This window comes from Lepidochelys kempii, chromosome 2, assembly GCF_965140285.1.
Source record: "Lepidochelys kempii isolate rLepKem1 chromosome 2, rLepKem1.hap1, whole genome shotgun sequence".
Classification (NCBI taxonomy): Eukaryota; Metazoa; Chordata; order Testudines; family Cheloniidae; genus Lepidochelys; species Lepidochelys kempii.
Genome location: NC_136381.1, coordinates 255714501 through 255733447, shown reverse-complemented (window position 1 = coordinate 255733447; position 18947 = coordinate 255714501). Strand labels below are relative to the sequence as shown.

The 18947-nt window shown below is 47.1% G+C and overlaps 1 protein-coding gene across 2 annotated transcripts in view; it reads right to left on the bottom strand.

Annotated features, from left to right (window-relative positions):
* Window positions 1–6936, bottom strand: part of WDR86 (WD repeat domain 86) — a 50460-nt gene extending 43524 nt beyond the window's left edge. For both annotated transcript variants that reach the window (XM_073334633.1, XM_073334634.1), the window contains exons 1-2: window positions 6298–6936; window positions 3221–3550 (exon numbers count right to left, since the gene is read on the bottom strand). In XM_073334633.1, the coding sequence (XP_073190734.1) occupies window positions 3221–3383 (163 nt within the window). In that variant the 5' untranslated portion in view covers window positions 3384–3550; window positions 6298–6936. The remainder of the gene's footprint in view (window positions 1–3220; window positions 3551–6297) is intronic.
* Window positions 6937–18947: the final 12011 nt, after the last annotated feature.

The window sequence follows — 18947 nt, the reverse complement described above, 5'->3', positions numbered from 1 at the left end:
TGACCATCACTTATTACCACCGTAGTGTCCAGGAAGTGGATCTCTTGTGTGGACTGGTCCAGGCTGAGGTTGATGGTGGGATGGAAATTGTTGAAATCATGGTGGAATTCCTCAAGGGCTTCTTTTCCATGGGTCCAGATGATGAAGATGTTATCAATGTAGCGCAAGTAGAGTAGGGGCATTTGGGGACGAGAGCTGAGGAAGCGTTGTTCTAAGTCAGCCATAAAAATGTTGGCATACTGTGGGGCCATGCGGGTACCCATAGCAGTGCCACTGATTTGAAGGTATACATTGTCCCCAAATGTGAAATAGTTATGGGTGAGGACAAAGTCACAAAGTTCAGCCGCCAGTTTATCCGTGACATTATCGGGGATAGTGTTCTTGGCGTCTTGTAGTCCATCTTTGTGTGGAATGTTGGTGTCGAGGGCTTCTACATCCATAGTGGCCAGGATGGTGTTTTCAGGAAGATCACCAATGGATTGTAGTTTCCTCAGGAAGTCAGTGGTGTCTCGAAGATAGCTGGGAGTGCTGGTAGTGTAGGGCCTGAGGAGGGAGTCTACATAGCCAGACAATCCTGCTGTCAGGGTGCCAATGCCTGAGATGATGGAGCGTCCAGGATTTCCAGGTTTATGGATCTTGGGTAGCAGATCCCCAGGTCGGGATTCCAGGGATGTGTCTGTGCGGATTTGTTCTTGTGCTTTTTCAGGGAGTTTCTTGAGCAGATGGTGTAGTTTCTTTTGGTAACCTTCAGTGGGATCAGAGGGCAATGGCTTGTAGAAAGTGGTGTTGGAGAGCTGCCTAGCAGCCTCTTGTTTATATTCCGACCTATTCATGATGATGACAGCACCTCCTTTGTCAGCCTTTTTGATTATGATGTCAGAGTTGTTTCTGAGGCTGTGGATGGCATTGTGTTCTGCACGGCTGAGGTTATGGGGCAAGTGATGCTGCTTTTCCACAATTTCAGCCCGTACACGTCGGCGGAAGCACTCTATGTAGAAGTCCAGTCTGTTGTTTCGACCTTCAGGAAGGGTCCACCCGGAATCCTTCTTTTTGTAGTCTTGGTAGGAAGCTCTCTGGGGTTAGTATGTTGTTTAGAGGTGTGTTTTTTACCTTCAGTCCTTTTGGTATGATGTCCATCTGTTTGCATTTGGAAAGAAAGATGATGTCTGTCTGTATCTGTATGAGTTTTTTCATGAAGTTGATAGATTTCCACTCCATACAGCTAAATTCAGTGCCTTGCATAATGACAGGTTTCAGAGTAGCAGCCGTGTTAGTCTGTATTCGCAAAAAGAAAAGGAGTACTTGTGGCACCTTAGAGACTAACAAATTTATTTGAGCATAAGCTCGTGAGCTACAGCTCACTTCATCGGATGCATTCAGTGGAAAATACAGTGGGGAGATTTATATACACAGAGAACATGAAACAATGGGTGTACATTGGTCAAACTGGACAGTCTCTACGTAAAAGAATAAATGGACACAAATCAGACGTCAAGAATTATAACATTCAAAAACCAGTTGGAGAACACTTCAATCTCTCTGGTCACTTGATTACAGACCTAAAAGTGGCAATACTTCAACAAAAAAACTTCAGAAACAGACTCCACGAGAGACTGCTGAATTGGAATTAATTTGCAAACTGGATACAATTAACTTAGGCTTGAATAGAGACTGGGAGTGGATGGGTCATTACACAAAGTAAAACTATTTCCCCTTGTTTATCCCCACCCCACCCCACCGTTCCTCAGACATTCTTGTCAACTGCTGGAAATGGCCCACCTTGATTATCACTACAAAAGGTTCCCCCCCACACCCCCGCTCTCCTGCTGGTAATAGCTCTCCTTAAGTGATCACTCTTGTTACAGTGTGTATGGTAACACCCATTGTTTCATTGTCTCTGTGTATATATATCTCCCCACTGTATTTTCCACTGAATGCATCCGATGAATTGAACTGTTGCTCACGAAAGCTTATGCTGAAATAAATTGGTTAGTCTCTAAGGTGCCACAAGTACTCCTTTTCTTTTTGCAAATACAGACTAACATGGCTGCTACTCTGAAACCTATATTGTTACAGATATACTTATTGACAGGTATTTTAAAATAAATTAACAAAATAATTGAAACTGGAGTGTTTATATTGTGTTATTTTGACTAATATAATAATATAATAATATATGCTGAATTTTGAAATATTTTGAGCAGAATTTTTAATGTTTGGGCACAGAATTCCCCCAGGAGTAAATAGTGCTCTGACCATCATGTACTAGAGTAACAGTGAATAATTCACAAAAACCTCATTGTAGATGAGGCTTCACTGATGGGTTACGGTTGCGGCACCTTGGTTATGTTGTGGGTGAAGCTTGCAGTGGTGTTTGTTCTGTTGGCAGAGGGCTGTCAATATGGTGACTTTCACAACACCAAATTTATATGATTTTTTTCATTAAATATGATAAACTGTTTCATGTAGATTTGAAACTAGCCAACATCCTTAAGGGAGATTATGCGTGGGTAGAGCCCCAAACCCTAGCAGTAAGTAGGCCTGGTTGTGAATACACCCAACCCTTATTGAGTGGATTGAAAAAGAATTATAATCCTAAAGGGGTATGCAGGAAGTTATCTAAAGGGCAGCTTTTACACTGGAAATTCAAGATTTCAATTCACAATCCCCTCCTGCAGGCTTTCTGCATTCTTTAATCGTTTTGAGGTTAGTCTAGGGATTGTGTACGAAGATGTAAATCTCATTAAACAGGCAAAAACAATTTCAGAAGTAAAAGCCTAGCAGTTTGCATTAGACACATGGAAATGTTTTGTTCTACTGAAGAAAATCCCATTGTTCACTGAGGCCTGTTTCTCAACTGTAAGGTCAAGAAGTTCTGAATAAAAAAAAAAGTCTCCTGGAAAAAGTGAAGATTTTAAAAGAAAAAAACAGTTACACTTGGGTGAGCAGCTGAGGACTGCAGTGAGGAAGCAGAAGTTAAATTGCTGTGTTCTACTCCAGAGGCCAAGGGATTCCTCTGTGCGGTAACATTTGTAACTTGCTTTGGGATGAAAGAGCTTCTAGTTAATATTACTCTTACTGATTCTTAAGCACGATATTTGGCCACTCAACCTGCTCCAGAGACTGGAGAAGATGGAACATGCTGTGTCAGGTTTGTCCCATACCTTAGAATAAACTGTACTTGAACTCAGAACCTAGATAAAAGGGACACATACTGTACCTTGGAAGTGGCCATGGCACTGGCTATCTGCAGTGCTCCAGAGACGTGCAGTGCCATCTTCACTGCCCGTCAGCAGGTGCTGCCCGTCTGGGCTCAGACTGAGCCAGTTGATGCCTCCTCGGTGATCAGAACAGACCTTCAGTGCCGAGCCACTGCTCCCCATCCTGCTGGCCTCAGCACAGGCCCCAGCAAAGGCAGAGGACCCAGACAGGGGTTGACTCACTGATTCCACACCACTTTAGAAAGGTAGTATGAGCCTGCAGCGGGCTCCCAGAGACCAACTTCAGCCATTACTATGGCCCTGAGAAACCAGCAGGCTAGCCTAGTCCCCTGCAAAAATGCACAAGGTCACAGAACAGGACACACATCCATCCTTAGCATGGATAGTTACCCTTTTCCCCTCCCCTGGTCAGGACATATTAAACTAACTGATCCTTGACCCTTCATGAGTAAACATGGGAAATGCAGCAATTCTCACTGCTATAGGCATGGGGCTGAATCTATGTTGCCACCCTGCCCCGCACACTTTATTCTGGTTATAAGAAAGGGCTTGATTTTCTGCAGTAAAGAACACTGGTAGCTCCCACTTCTCCCTCTGGCTGGCTGTAGTGTCCATAATCTGGTGTCCTGACCACCCCAGAGGATTCTAATGTACCCTTGAAAGGTTTAAAGCCAGGTCTGACTAAACACAGGGGATTAACACCTTAAAGCAGCACAAAACCCGGCCCTGAACAGAAAATACCCCCCACCCCCCGGACAGAGATCTGTCTCTTCTACAGTTTGCAAAACATGTGTAGCTTGTCATGCCAATGCAGTATTATCAAACTGACCTGACTGGACATGATGTCAGCCCAGGGACCCTTACCCTGGCCCCACAAAACCTGCCCTTTCTAAGCACAGCTCTCTCACACCCCCTTGGGAACTAACTCTGCTTTTAGCCCTTATTCATCACCTTCATGCCAAGTCCTGAGCAGACACATTGGAAAAGAGGTTATATGCCAAAGAGAGCAGTGAGAATGCCCACACCACCTCCTCTCACGTCCTAGGAGCAGAGGCCAGGGCAGGTTTGTTCCCTGTGGTACAGTTCCTAGTATTGCTATTCAGTGCCCCTCCTCTGCGGTACAGGCCCACAGGTTTCTGCCTGCACCTCCCACCGAGGGGAGATGGAAACCAGGCAAGGGCTCTCCCCTCTTTCCCTGGATTATATCCTCACCTTCCCCAACCCCCCAAAAAACCTCAACCTCTGTGTAAAATCAAACAGGATGATAAACCCTGAATGGTTCCTGCCATCAGAGAGCAAACCCCTCTCCATGCCCATCGCTGTGCTCAGCCCCCGCCCCTCCACCGCCTCCTGCCCCCAGGAGAGAGAAAATCCCCACCCCCATCTCTGTGCTCATCCCCTCCCACCCCATGGCTGTGCTGCTCTCCTTCTGCCCTTCCCCCCAACAAGGCGGAGCCCCCTCTCAGCCCCCCCCCATGGCTGTGCTGATCCCCTCCTGCCCTTCCCCACCCCCAGGGAGGAGCCCCCTCCCAGCCACCCCCCCCCATGGCTGTACTGATCCCCTCCTGCCCTTCCCCACCCACAGGGGGGAGCCCCCCCCAGCCACCCCCCCATGGCTGTGCTGATCCACTCCTGCCCTTCCCCACCCCCAGGGAGGAGCCCCCTCCCAACCACCCCCCCCCATGGCTGTGCTGATCCCCTCCTGCCCTTCCCCACCCACAGGGGGGAGCCCCCCCCAGCCACCCCACCATGGCTGTGCTGATCCACTCCTGCCCTTCCCCACCCCCAGGGAGGAGCCCCCTCCCAGCCACCCCCCCATGGCTGTGCTGATCCCCTCCTGCCCTTCCCCACCCACGGGGGGGGCCTCCCCAGCCACCCCCCCATGGCTGTGCTGATCCACTCCTGCCCTTCCCCACCCCCAGGGAGGAGCCCCCTCCCAGCCACCCCCCCCCAAGGCTGTGTTGATCCCCTCCTGCACTTCCCCAACCCCAGGGGGGAGCCCCCGCAGCCACCCCACCATGGCTGTGCTGATCCACTCCTGCCCTTCCCCACCCCCAGGGGGGAGCCCCCTCCCAACCACCCCCCCCATGGCTGTGCTGATCCCCTCCTGCCCTTCCCCACCCACAGGGGGGAGCCCCCCCCAGCCACCCCACCATGGCTGTGCTGATCCACTCCTGCCCTTCCCCAACCCCAGGGGGGAGCCCCCGCAGCCACCCCACCATGGCTGTGCTGATCCACTCCTGCCCTTCCCCACCCCCAGGGGGGAGCCCCCTCCCAACCACCCCCCCCCCCATGGCTGTGCTGATCCCCTCCTGCCCTTCCCCACCCACAGGGGGGAGCCCCCCCCAGCCACCCCACCATGGCTGTGCTGATCCACTCCTGCCCTTCCCCACCCCCAGGGGGGAGCCCCAATCTGAACTGTTCCCCACCATGCCTGTGCTGCTTTTCCCCTCACGCCTCCTTCTTTCCCAGAGGAGACCCCCTCCCATGTTCCCCCCTAGAGAGCAGGGGTCCCTCCCCCATGGCGGACCGGTGCTATCTGCCTCGCAGCGATACCTTCCGGCTGTGTGTCCTGAGCCCCCCCCCCCGCCCCCCGCATGCCAGCGCCGCTTCTCTCCTGCCAGACACCCCCCCCCAGGACAGCAGCGTCCCCCTCCCCCACGTCTGTGCTGCTTCCCCCGGCCCCCTCCCCCCACGTCTGTGCTGCTTCCTTAACACTCCTCTCCCCCTTTGTCTCTGCCGCCCCCTCACAGAGGTGCCCCCCCCACTGGCCAACCCCCAGCAGCTGCTCCCCCCAGGGCTATTTTGCTCCTAATGCCCCCAAGCACCCACCCTTCCCCAAATAGTGCAGCCCGACTCCCCCACATACGACCCCCCATCTATGTTGTTTCCTTTGACACTCCCCAGGGAAGGAAACACCCCCCTCCCCCCCTCCCCAGAGCTGGACCGTCTCCTTGTCACCCCAGCTCTTCCCCTCGCCTGTGCTTCCACCCCAGCCCCATGCAGGACACCCTCCCTCCCGCCGTGTCTGTGGTGCCCCCCCCGCCCCCGCTCACCCCCAGTCCCGGTTTCTGACCTCATTGTAACCCGCCAGGGCGGGCGAGGAAGATCCCGCGTCCCGGAGCCTGTGGGGCAGAGGCACCCACTTGCTGGAGAAGAGCGGAAAATAAAGCGCCCCCGGGGGGCTCGTCTGCGGGGGCGGGGGGGGCCGAGACACGTTCCCGCAGCCGCGAGTTTTCTCCTTTTAACCAAGGGACTTTCTCCCCGCCCCAAGGGAGAGGGGCAGGGAGAGGCACCGAGCCTCGCGTGCGGACAGACCCACGTCCCTGCCTGCGGAGGGGCAAGGGGGCAACCTGGGGCGAGGAGCCCCCCCGCCTAGCAGTCCCGGGAACCCTCCACGTTCCCACGCGTGGGTCCTGCTGGGAAGATGCTCGTGGGGATGGTCCTTCGCCCGGGCTTAGCCCCCGGCGCTGTGGCCGCCGCTGCCGTGCAGGGAACAGCGCTGCGAAGAGGTCGGATTCAAGAGGTTTCACGTTCAGCACGATGCCTTTTGTCCGGGTCCCGGCCCCCCTTCAGCTGCGCCCGGCTGAAGAGCTTCATCTGGGCTTCGTGCCGAGGCCCCCACAGGCATCCCCAACCCATTCGCTCTTCAGCCCCTTCCAGCGCCTTCGCCCTGGTTCTCATTAACGCGGTGGTTCAGAGCTCAGCTTGTCCGTCCATCAGCTGCGCAGGGGACCACACCACCCCCCCTCAGGCTTCCCCTAGGTCCTAGAGGAAGTTGTCTTCCTCACGAGACTTTTTTTTTTTTTTTTAACACGTCTCTAGCACTTTCCATACTAGGAATCCATGCACTGGTTGCCTCACAACACCCCTGTGACACAAGGAAGCATTCTTTTTCTTACCGTGCCCATAGGCCCCCAACTAAGATCAGAGCCTACTGTGTTGGGCACTGTATAAATATGTAGAAAGAGACCGTCCCAGCACCAAAGAGCTACAGTCTTAGGCCATGTCTACATTAGCACTTATGCCGGCAAAACTTTTGTCGCTCAGGGGTGAGACAATTCCCCCCCCCTCCCCCAGTGGCATACATTTTGATGAATGTATCCAATGAAGTGAGTTGTAGCTCACGAAAGCTCATGCTCAGATAAATTTGTTAGTCTCTAAGGTGCCACAAGTACTCCTTTTCGTTTTACATTTTGCTGGCATAAGCAGTGCTGTGTCATGGGATGGCATCCCTAGCCTGTGTTTACCAGAAGCTGGGACTGGGTGACAAGCATAGGGTGTGCTCAGCACACACCAGCCATGGTTGTTTGGCAGGGCCATCAATCAGTTGTTTTGCGGCTGGTGGAAGGTGCTAGAGGGAGGGCAGAGAGCAGTGATTGGCGGGTGAGGGGCTGGAGGGAGGGAGCACAGCTGGGGCAGGAAGAGGCGGAGTGAGGGTGGGGCCTCTGGGGAAGGGGCAGATTGTGGGCGTGGCCTTGGGGTGGAGCAGGGGTGGAGCACCCACCAGGAAAAATAAAAGTCAGCACCTCTGGTTAAAGCAGATGGATCACTTGATGATTACCTGTTTTGTTCATTCCTTCTGAAGCACCTGGCATTGGCCACTGTCGGAAGACAGGATATTGGGCTACATGGAGACTTTGGTCTGATCCAGTTTGGCCATTCTTAAGTTGGTGGGAGACACTGTCCGGCCAACATAGCTACCACTGCTCATTGAGCTGGTTTTATTATGTCGACGGGAGAGCTCTCTCCCATTAGCATAACACGGCTACACAAGCGATCTTACAGAAGCACAGCTGTGTCATACAGCTGTGCCACTGTAAGCTTTTAAGTGTAGTCATGGGGAGAGAAGGAGAAACAGAGATACAGAAAGGTGAAGTGATTTGATCCAAAAAGTCACACAGCAGGTCAGTGGAGCAATCAGGAACAGAATCCAGATTTTTATGTAACAAATGGGCAACTGAGATGCAGAGGATAAATGACTGCCCAAGTTCACTCAAGACGTCTGTGGCAGAGGTGGGAACTGAATGCATTTCTCCTGACTCCCAGTCTTTTTAAGCCACACAACCATCCTTCTGGTGCTAGGCAAGATCTCCAAAATACTGTCGGGGGCAACCCACTTTATTATTGTGATTGTATTTAGTGACAAAAATACACTAGCCATTTTACAGATACATCAGAAGATAAGTTCCCGGCCCCAAAGGGTTGCTATCTGTATAAATTATTCCAATGTAAAGAAATGCACAGATTAAACATACTTCAGAAGGAATCATATTCAGTGCAGCACATTATGGCTGACACAAAACAGACCTAATACATTACGCCCACAAAGAAGAACATATGGTTAACTTCTGCTTCTTCTGCTCTCAGTTAGTTACAGTAATGTAAATCTGGAGCAACTCACTGAAGTTAATGTTAAGTTACAACAATGTAAGCCTGATGTGAAAGCAGAATCAAGCCTAATGGCCGTTTTCTGATGACACACATTTCAACACATTCACCAGGACCAAAACTGGGACCCAATTTTTTTTAAATGACCAGTGATTCTGGATGCCCAACTTGAGGGCTGATCACTAGTCCTCTGAAAAATCAGGCCTCTTTAACATGTCTCAATTTGAGAATCCAAAATTCAAGACACCCCAAATCACTAGTTACTTTTGAAAATTTAAGCCTGACAATCTTTTGGGCTAGGTATAGTTGCAGAAGGTATCCCAGGTTATGGGGAAGCACTGCTTTACTATACTGCTGCAGTGTGGATGCAAGGATAAATTCAGGTTCCAGGCATAGACACACATTTTCATTACACAAGTATAAATCTCCTGCTTAGACTGGGCCATAGGGGATCCCTCTGTTATATCTCAGGTGGCCATGTTTTGGCTTTTGGTGAGCCCTTGGGTGTAGAAATTGATCTGCCACTTCCTATTTTGAAGAGACATTTCAAGGCTCTATTTCAAAGGTGGTTTTCCCCTGTGATCATTATTAGTTGTGATGGATAAAATGTTCAAAATTGTCCAAGCTTTTGAACATTTTGCCCTATTTTTATTACCTTCCCCCAGCCCCTTTCATCTTTTTCTATTGCTTTTATCTGTTTGATTTTTAGGATTTATTATATTTTATTGTATTTTGTTTGTATACCACACTGCAAGGGAGGAGCAGGAAAAATATCTGTTTGGTTTTGCTATTTAAGGCCCTGATCCTGCAATGAGCTCTATGTAGGCAGATTCCCTCCCTCTTGCTCAGAGCCCTGTTGAAGTCAGCAGGGATCTTCAAGCAAAGAACTCACTGTAGGTTCAGGGGCCAAGCTGGTAAGAGTTTTTAATGCAGATCAGATATGCCTACAGCCTTTAGACGTGGGTTTCTTAATGTTTTTTCTGGAGGGGACAATTGTACCAGGGCCCCAAGCTCAGGGTCCCGTCCCCCCCCCCCCCGAACATCTGTAACTGGGGAGGAATGGAGGTTAAATGGAATGGGATGGGGTAGGCCCCAAATTTCTCTGAAGGGCCTGTGACTGGCTCACTCCCCTGATCCTAACCAGAGAGAGCAGGATCTAGGAGGATACTATAATTGGCTGGGCTCCTCCTCCCCCACAGACACAACAGGATTGTATGGGTGGAGAGGCCTCTGGTAGTGTATTTTCTTCTGACTTGTGTGAAAGCATGATCTTGCCTGCCTGAGCTTGCTTCCTTCTAACACACAGAACAGGCTTCCAGCCCCAACGTAAGCTTCATTTGGAGCAGCACTGAGGTAGACTCAGAAAAATAGCATTTTACCTCCTTAGCTGTACTCTGTACAAGATTTGAAAATGTTGGACAAACTGCTACTCTTTGTTGATGTTATTCACTTTTATTCTGAGCAGAAGAGAGGGGAAGAGATTATTGCCCCCCTCCTTATTTATATGAGCCAAATCCAAACCTGGTGTAAGCAGATGGAACGACCACGGACAACAAAGGCTCTTTTGTTACATCAAAGAAGCAGAGCCAATAATGCTCTAAAGTAGTCAGTACTCAAGGCTCCTCTCACCCAACTAAAAACAAAAGAATAAAGTGTCTAGCAATACAAATGAACTTCCCTAGAGGATTAACCCCCTCAGCAATCCAGCTCTCTCTCTACACATTCCAGCAGAGAGGCTTGTCTAGATACCAGCTAAAAACATCTTTCTACTGCATCCTATCACTCTGCTTTCTAATTCAAGCTGTCAAACCTAATCCATGTCAGAACTGCTAACAATTAAATATTACCTCCCTTCTTCCCCAACCCAAAAGATTTCACAAGCCAAGCAAATCTCTCATGGAACAGCTGCCAGGACCCAGGAGACTGGTAATGGCATATGACACCTTCCACACTTAGCTCACTCTCTTGACAGCAGCCACATCATGTTAGTGAATGAAAATTGTTACCTTCTGAGGTGTGTTAGGTGGAGTCTCCACTGACATAGCCCCTCAGCAGTGAGGTCTGGTCTAGGCTAGAAAAGTTGCACCATCGTAATTACATTGATTTCAAATCACTCTAGTCACGCTGGTTCAAACCCCTAACGTAGATGCACTTAAACCAGTTTCTATCTTGCTAAAACTGGCTTAAACCTTGTTTAAATTGGTTTTGCTTAATTTAGTATGTTAGCAAGAACTAAATTGGTTCAAGTGCATTAGGAATTTGCATTGGTGAAACTTCTCATGGACCAGGCCTTAGAGATGGTTCTTATAGATAAGAGAAGAGGCATATTGGTTGAGCAATAAGGAAAACCCAGCTCCGTATTTGCTTTATAAATGCCAGTTCCTTAATTTCTTGCACCATCAATTCAAATCCTTTTACCAGCATTAAATTCACTAAAAACTAAGGAAAGAAATAGTAACAATCTCTGTAGGGCCTCCAACCACATCAAACCTCTAACAGAAACTGCTCTTCCTTCAAGCCCCAGTGGGATCTGAAAATATTTGTAGGTCAAGAGTGTGGACTCACCTCAACTAATATGTGGAGCAAACGTTCACATTACTATGCAATGGCATAGGGAATGTAGATCAGGAACTTCTGATCTCCCTCTCCCATAACACAAAAATAAGGAGACATTCAATGAAAGCCAGCAAATTAAAAATGATAAAAGGGAATACTTTTTAGACAATGCATAATCAGATTGTGGAAGTCATTGCCACAGGATGTTGTTGAGGTCAAGAACTTAGCAAGATTCAAAGAGGGAGATATATATATATATGGATAACAGGAATATCTATAGTAATTTTATGAGATACCAAAAAAAGTACTAGAAAGGATATAAAACCTCATGTTTTGGGGCGTAAACCAGTCTCTAACTATTAGGGCTTGTCTTCACTACCGGGAGATCGACACTGCTGCAATCAATGCAGCAGGGGTTGATTTAGTGGGTCTAGTGAAGGCCCGCTAAATCAATGGCAGAGCACTCTCCAGCTCCCTGAGAAGATTAAGGTAAGTCGATCAGAGAGCATCTCCTGTCGACGCAGCTCTGTGAAGGCACCAGGATAAGTCGACCTAAGCTACGTCGACTCCAGTTACATTATTCATGTAGCTGGAGTAGCGTAACTTAGGTCGACTTACCCCGGTCATGAAAGCAAGCCCTTAGAGGGGTTAGGAGGAGATGCTCCCTCTGCTGGGCAGATTATCCCATATTTGCCTGGTACAGGGTTTCCTGTACTTACCTCTGAAGCATCTGGTGAGAGACAGGACACTGGACTAGGTGGACCACAGATCTGGTCAAGTACGATAATTCTTAGGCTTCTGTACAGTCACTCTGTCCAGGTTCTTTGCAGGTAGGCATGCCCCAGCTTCCTCATGAGCCTTGCTTGAGTAGAATAGTTTTGCAAATTCCATGCACAGTCTAGCAGGTTAAAGCCCTGTTGGAGACAATTTCAAAGACTAGGATTTCCTGTCAGTATTCACAAAGGCCCTTCACTTTTTTTGATGAACTCTAAAGAAGTAGTTCCCAACTAGTGGTAGTTTTTATCACTGGTATTCTAGGTTCCTTCTCCCTATTTTAATGATTTAAGTTATCTGCTAAACTCCAGCACTCCACTGCTACACATGCCACACACTAAAGGGATTTAAAACTAGCTGATAGGTCTCCAAAGGAACCGTAAATCAGGCATCATCATCAAGCAGGTTGTTTCCAGTGGAGTCCTGCAGGCAGGGCCAGCTCCAGGCACCAGCGAACCAACCTGGTGCCTGGGGCTGCAAATGTAAAGGGGCGGCAGGATGTCGGGCTCTGGGGCGGCAATCCGCCCTTGGCGGCGGCAGGAATTCGGTGGCCACTCTGTCACAGTGCTTTTCGCACTCGGCGGCAATTCGGCAGCGGGGACGCGACTTCTTCTTCCTTAGAAGTTTTTAAGGTTAGGCTTGACAAAGCCCTGGCTGGGATGATTTAATTGGGGATTGGTCCTGCTTTGAGCAGGGGGTTGGACTAGATGACCTCCTGAGGTCCCTTCCAACTCTGATATTCTATGATTCTTCTTTGGTCGCTGGGGGCAATTCGGCAGCTGCACCATCACACCACCTCCATGTTTGGCGGGCAGGATTCCGCCTCCCCATTTGGCGGCAAGTTTGAAGTTTTTTTGCCACTTGGGGGGGCAAAAATGCTGGAGCCGGCCCTGCCTGGAGGCATCTGTTTCTGGCCCTACACGAGTTAACACTTTTATCAATGACCTGAAAGAAAACATAACATCATCACTGATAAAGTTTGCAGATGACACAAAAATTGTGGGAGTGGTAAATAATGAAGAGGACAGGTCACTGGTTCAGAGCAATCTGGATCACTTGGTAAACTGGGCACAAGCAAACAACATGTGTTTTAATATGGGTAACTGCAAATGTATGTATCTAGGAACAAAGAATGTAGGTCATACTTACATGATGGGGGACTTTATCCTGGGAAGCAGGGGTCTGTGGTGGATAATCAGCTGCATATGAGCTGCCAGTGCGACACTGGCTAAAAGAACTAATGCAATTCTGGGGTGCATAAACAGGGGAATCTCAAGTAAGGGTAGAGAGGTATTTTACCTCTGTATTTGGCATTGGTATGACCACAGTTTTAATACTGTTGATAGAAGTTATGGTGCCCACAATTCAAGAAGGGTTTTGATAAATTGGAGAGGATTCAGAGAAGAGCCACTAGGATGATATTACCAGCAGGAGAGTGGGTTTGTGTGGGGGGGAGAGGGCGAGAAAACCTGGATTTGTGCTGGAAATGGCCCAACTTGATTATCATACACATTGTAAGGAGAGTGATCACTTTAGATAAGCTATTACCAGCAGGAGAGTGGCATGGGGGGAGGTATTTTTTCATACTTTGTGTGTATAAAAGATCTACACTTTCCACAGTACGCATCCGTTAAGTGAGCTGTAGCTCACGAAAGCTTATGCTCAAATAAATTGGTTAGTCTCTAAGGTGCCACAAGTACTCCTTTTCTTTTTGCGAATACAGACTAACATGGCTGCTACTCTGAAACCTAGAATGATAGAAACCATGCCTTATAGATATTGAGCTGCTTGAGTCTATCTATTTAGCTGAACAAAAAGAAAGGTAAGGAGTGACTTGATTACAGTTTATAAGAACCTACATGGAGAACAAATATTTAATAAGGGGCTCTTCAGTCTAGCAGAAAAAGGTATAACACAATCCTATAGTTGGAAGTTGAAGCTAAACAAATTCAGACTGAAAATAACTTAAGTTGTAAATTTTTAACTGTGAAGTTAATTAACCAGTAGGACATTTTACCAAAGATTGTGGTGGATTCTCCATCACTAACCATTTTAAAATCAAGCTGGATGTTTTTCTAAAAGATCTGCTCTAGGAATTATTTTTTGGGAAGTTCTATGGCCTGTGTTATACAGGAGGGCAGACTAAATGATCACAGTGCTTCCTTCTGGATTTGGAATCTGTGAATCTACCTAGCCATGTGAGCACTAACTCTTGGTGCTTGGTCTGCTTCAAACTCCAGTCTAGTAACTGTAAGAGCAGAGTCTGGAGAAGCACAGATTCCCAGGCAGATGAGAGCTGACCTGAACAAGAGACCATGGGTTTACTGGGTGCTACAAATGAGGTCTTTTAAGATCTGACCCAAAGCTCACTGAAAGCAATGGGAGTCTTGCCATCAACATCAATGGGTTCAGACCCTTAGTATGTTGAATGGATAGAGTTGCCCCAATAGTTTAGGAACTTCTGCTGTATAGTAGACTTCTCTCTCTGCTAACAAACCAATTATAATTTCCAAGAAACTTTCAAGATTATTTTTCCTGACATATAGCCAGTTGTGATCACAGCTGTTCCAGGAAAGGTTATTGCCATCAGCTTCTTCCATTCTATTCTCTGCTAGGACAGGCAGCAGACTTCCCTGCAATATTATTGTATTTCTGGAATGTTACAAAATAACTCAAAATTACAAAACTTTACAAAATTACAAAATATCCTGGAAAAAAACCCTCATTCAACCCTGTTCTACTTTGATAGGAGTCCTCGCTTTCCTTCCAGACAGTAAACTGGCCTCTTGCCCAGACCATATATCTCTTATGACAGTCTCCTTAAGGGCCAACTCTAAATACAAGCCAAAAGAAATGTTTCAAAATGTGATATAGGGGTAACACTATAGGCCTGATTGTGACCTCACAGTGGTTTTGCAGCATTGCAACTCCTTTGATTTTGGTTGAGTCACTCCTAATTTACATCTGTGTAAGAGAAAAACTGGGCCTCATGGCTTTGAAATAGGTAATAAAATACATTTTAAAAATAAATAAATAAATAAATAAATAAATAAATAAAAAAAAAAAAGCCAAGTTGGCTATTCTCATTGCAAATGCTGATCTATACAGTATTTTAACTAATGCATTCATAATATGGAAGTGGTGAACTCTGAAAGCTGCCTCATTACTTTTTTGCCTTACTTAGTAAGTAATGTGTCCTACAAGAGACCTTGCCTCTTAGGCAGGGGATGCAAAATGAGCAGCCCCCAGAGCCCTAAATGTAACCCACCATTACCTTCTCCTTGTAACTGATCATTGCTGACCTCCTATCAATTTTCAATGCTGGGAAAGTCAGACGAGCTGATCCAAAACCCATTGATGACAACGGAAAGACTCCCACTGACTTCAGTGAACCTTGGATCAGATCCTTAAGGCTGGATTGTTCCTGCTCCCTAGCACAGCTTTCCAAAAAGGAGTACAAAATGTCCCAAAGACGTTGGAAGGGGCAGAGAGGAGCTGGGATCAGTGTGCTCCAGTGGGAACAGGCTGCACCATCCCAAAAGATAGCAATGCTTGTCCACTGCTCTGCATGGCATGGAGCAGGATGGAGGGCTGTATTTCTATCAGACTTCTGCCTTGGTCAGCATAATTCCCCACCATCCTTCTACGCAGAGCTAAATGTCACAGACTGGTACTTGGCAAGGAGATACAGATACCAAAAGAGATGAGCATAAGCCCAAACAATCAGACTGGAATCAAAATTTGAGCTGCTTCGATACAGCAGGCTGGGTTGAGTCCATATAGAAATAATTGGGTCATTTATTTTGTCACAAGAGGTCCATATGATTTTATATGCTGGTTAGACATTCCCCCCCGGCTCCTAACAAACCGGCAACGTGACCCTTAGTATCACAAAGGTCAAGTGCCCCTAGTTTAAGGGAAACTCAGGCTGCCCATTTGATTAGGAAATCCAGTGATGCGCAGCCAACATTTTACTGAAAATTTTAACAAAAGCCCTCCCTAAAGTGTCCTTCCTTTGCTGGTCCATGCGACATGGGGAGGGTAAAATACTTTCCGACGACCCAGCCTCGCACCCCATCCTGACCGGATGTGGCTCCCATACTGCCAAGTGTTCATCACAACAGCAGCCGCGTGACCTGCATACTCTGACTGTGGAGTGGGTGCTTGTGTGGCGATTGGTTTTCCTTTTGCACCTGGTCTGAGTGGTCAGTTGGGAGATGGGTCGTTTTTGGTTTGTGAGGTGGGTAGGTCTGCCCTCACTAGCTGAGGTGGGAGGAAATCAGAGTGGGGAACAGGCCTGCTCTGGCTGACACTGTCTGGGAGCCATGGGAACACACACTAGCATTTCAGTGAAGTCCTTTTTGTTGCTGTAACTACCAGTATGGCTGCATGTTTTAAGATGAGTGTCATGTGAGTATTCAGCATTATGCAGTTTGTCTGCTTGTGTAATCTGACAGTAGATTATGGGGCAAAAATCACCCTTTGCTGATGCACAGGGTGTATAAATTGTACTTCCTTGCACTAGCCTGATTGCTGTATCCCTGAATGGAAGGACCTCCAATGGAGGGAAAGCAGCATTTCCACATGCACCCCTTCCCAGTTTCTGCCAGGGACAGCTTTGTGTGTGGGGTTCTGTAGGAGCCCCACTGGTTAAGATGGCTGAGATGTCACTGAGCTTGCCATTACTCTTTTCCAGCTGTTGCACCCCGTATTTGGGTTTGCACTGGCAGGCTGTGCTTTCCACCTCATCCTCATGCAGGGGAGGTTGCAGCCACCTTAGACAGCTGTAACTTTCCCCCAGTAGACCTTCTGCCACCCAGAGCCGTTCTCTAGTAGCTGGCACATAACCTAGGTGAATGTGACTCCCTCAATCAGAAATCTACGTCTGTCTCTTACAACCAGAGTCACAAATCCTTCTTACATGTCTCAATGGCTTGGCCATATGTTCTACTGAGCTGAGTGTGTCTAGAATATGCCACATATCCATTATAGATTCCATCATGCCATTCTGAAGCAAAACCCCATTGAATTCAAAATCTTAATGTAAGTGGCAGAAAAAACATAGGGATGAACATTCTGCATCTGAATGGAACACAAAATGGCAGATACCTCACAGCTAACTTTGCTATAGCAAGGAAGTCCCTCTATATTTAAAGGCACAGTTCACAGATAACAAAATGACAGATAGACATTCTCTCAGTTATCGTACATATATGCTACATCCCCCTTTGTCTGTAAATCCTTTCTCTTCCTCCCCCAATTTTCAAAGGCTTTCATCATCTTATTTTTTAAAAAAAGCAACCCAACTCCTCCCTCTCGTGTGAGGTCAAGTGTAATTCAGATGATCCATAAGCATCTGTTTCTTCATCCAGAGGTTTTCCAGTTGCCCACGAAAATGATGCACTGACATACTCCAGGTAGATTTGAACTGAGTCCAGTGGAGGGTGGGTCTTAGGGAGTGTTGTGTATACAAGATCCCAGAGCAGATACCAAGATGACATGGTGTGAATGATGATTGTCAGGGAGCATTGCATTGACTGCATCAAGGCCAAGAATGGAACAGCAACCGCAACACGGTAGGATCTGACATATTGCTCCCCAATGATCAAATGACAGGATTCCCACACCCAAATGTTCAGACATCAGCCGGAAAACCAAGATAGCCGTCCTGCAGCCTAATCTGATTGCACTTTCACTGCTATAAATCATGAGGAATAATGGACCTCTTCTGAAGTCAATGGAGTTACACTGGCATAATAGCCAGGGTTGTTCCTTTCTTGTTTATTTACTTTTGTCAAATTCTCTCTCCTTTTATCTTCCTTATCTTTTTATGGGGAAGAAAAAGAATAGTAAAAAAAAAAAGGATGATTGCACAACTTCTTGATTTATACCTTTGCTGGATCTCAGCCAAACTCCCCCAATGATTTCAAGGGAACATTCTGGTAAAAACTGATGAGCTAATGGTAGAATAAACACCACCTAATGTCATGATGTCAATTGTGGTGTAAAATCACACCATGTGTAAATTGACCAGAAAATTGATGTAAATGGCAATGTCATGCAATTTACGCCAATTTGACTCAAAGAGAAGATGCATGAAAGGATTGGCACTCTCACCAATTTGGCATTTTCTCTAGACAAAATTCATCCCCCATTGTGAGTTGCAGCAGCTCCCATGGAAGTCAATGGGAATTGCTGTGCCTGCTTAGACCACGGTCAGAGTTTGACTCCTAAGAGTTCTACTTCATAATAACGTCTAAGTTAAAGCTGGTTGGGGGCCTATTTTATCTTATGCTTTTGTGTTAGTTACTTTCCCTACTACACCTCTACAAAGTATTGCCAAACCCAAGCATTCAGTGAGGCCTCCTCAAAATTATGAGATGGGCTTAAAATCATGAGATTTAAAAAAAAATAATAATAATAAATTTGGAATTCTTTTTATTGACCTTTGGTTTCTCAGCCTTACGTGTGCACTGAGATCACATTTTCAAACTTTTCTTTGTAACAATGAAGGCTAGAAACACATAGTCTTTTTAAAAATGAAAGCTGAGATTTCCACATAATCACAGGACTCCAGGAGCTAGGGCATTTTACAAGACAAACAAATATTGTGTGATGCATGATAAAATCTCAAGCATTGGCAACACGTCCTACAGGCCCTTTGTCAGCTAAATCACACTGCTTTGCCAGTTATACCCACTTACATCTGTTTGCTAATCAGTTTACACCCAATGGGCCTAATTTCCCCCTCACTCAGATAGGAGTAAATCAGGAATGTCTCAGCTGAAATCAGAAAACTTTCACCAGCACAAAGCAAGTGTGGAAGGAAAGTCAGACCCAATGTTTAGCATCCTACTGCCAAGTGAGCAGCAAGCAGCAGCTTACTTCAGGATGCATTTGCCTGAATTTATCTCCTGGCATGTGGCTCAGCCAAAGTTGTGCTTTTGAGGTTTTGGGGATTGATAGTTTAATAAAAACAAAGTGTAAAAAAAATCCCTCTGAGAG